The 1,124-nt window shown below is 46.2% G+C and overlaps 1 protein-coding gene across 1 annotated transcript in view; it reads left to right on the plus strand.

Annotated features, from left to right (window-relative positions):
* The window catches only part of LOC18781537 (DNA replication licensing factor MCM3), a 5,559-nt gene continuing 4,545 nt past the window's right edge, over positions 111-1,124 (plus strand). Inside the window, exons 1-3 of the mRNA XM_020563073.1 lie at positions 111-283; positions 425-525; positions 652-860. Coding sequence (XP_020418662.1) covers positions 218-283; positions 425-525; positions 652-860 — 376 coding nt within the window. The 5' untranslated portion in view covers positions 111-217. The remainder of the gene's footprint in view (positions 284-424; positions 526-651; positions 861-1,124) is intronic.

Here is a 1,124-nt window from a genome sequence, read left to right on the forward strand (position 1 = left end):
TGGTATCTAAGTTGGTCTCCCTAGCATGACCCAAAAAATTATTGGCGCCAAAGAAAGGGCAAAGCTCCCCCATTTTCCCGCCAAAATAAAATACCCTAAGTCTGGAAAAAAGCAATGCGATAGCATTAGCACTAAGCAGTTGCTCTCTCGAATCTCCATCTCATCGCCGGTCTTCTCTTTACTTCGTTTTTCCTGCAAAATTCAAGACTGAAGAAAAATGGACATCAGCGATGAAGTTAGGGCTGCTCACAGGCGAGAGCTACTGGCCTTCTTAGAAGATGGCGTATGTCCTCCTCCCCAATCTCAAATCCTCTCTGCCTCTCTGTCTCTCACACTCACAATCTCTCGCTCGCTCTCTCTCTCTCTCTCTCTCTCTCTCTCTCTCTCTCTCTCCTTGTTACTAATTTGGTAGAGAAATGAACAGATATACTTGGACGAAATCAGGGCCATCATCAACCACAACCGCCGCCGACTCATCGTGGACATATCCCATCTCCACTCCTACGGCGACGACATTGGTGCCAGGTTCATTCACTTTTCTCAGCAACCAAACACGGAATAATCCTAGCTTTGCTCAAGTTACTATAGCCCCATAAGAATTTCAGAAGAATCCTAGTTTTATTTTGCTTTACTTCTATGTCCCTTTTTCAGGATTCTGAGAAATCCAAGTGATTATCTGCAATCGTTTAATGATGCGGCCACGGAAATCGCTAACAGGATCGACCCGAGGTACCTGAAGCAAGGGGAGCAACTTCTGGTGGGGTTTCAAGGCCCTTTTGTCTCCCGCCGTGTTACGCCTAGAGATTTGCTCTCCGAGTACATTGGATCCATGGTTTGTGTCCACGGCATTGTCACCAAATGTACCATCTTCTTCCTCTGCCTTCTACTTTACTTTCATTTCATTCTCAATTCAAGTGTCAAATATGAGCATTCTTGATTAGAAAGAAAAAAAGGAAGGGGGGGGGGGGGGGGGGGGGGGGGGGGGGGGCTTTAACCCACATTTTTGGGGTACCTTGGGGGTGGGGGGGGGTTGGATCGGGCCCAAAACAAAAATAAATCTAAGCGGGGTTTTATTGACATGATTTTTTGCGGATCTTGAAACCATAAACATAAAATGTTTTGGG

Source organism: Prunus persica, chromosome G4, assembly GCF_000346465.2.
Source record: "Prunus persica cultivar Lovell chromosome G4, Prunus_persica_NCBIv2, whole genome shotgun sequence".
Classification (NCBI taxonomy): Eukaryota; Viridiplantae; Streptophyta; class Magnoliopsida; order Rosales; family Rosaceae; genus Prunus; species Prunus persica.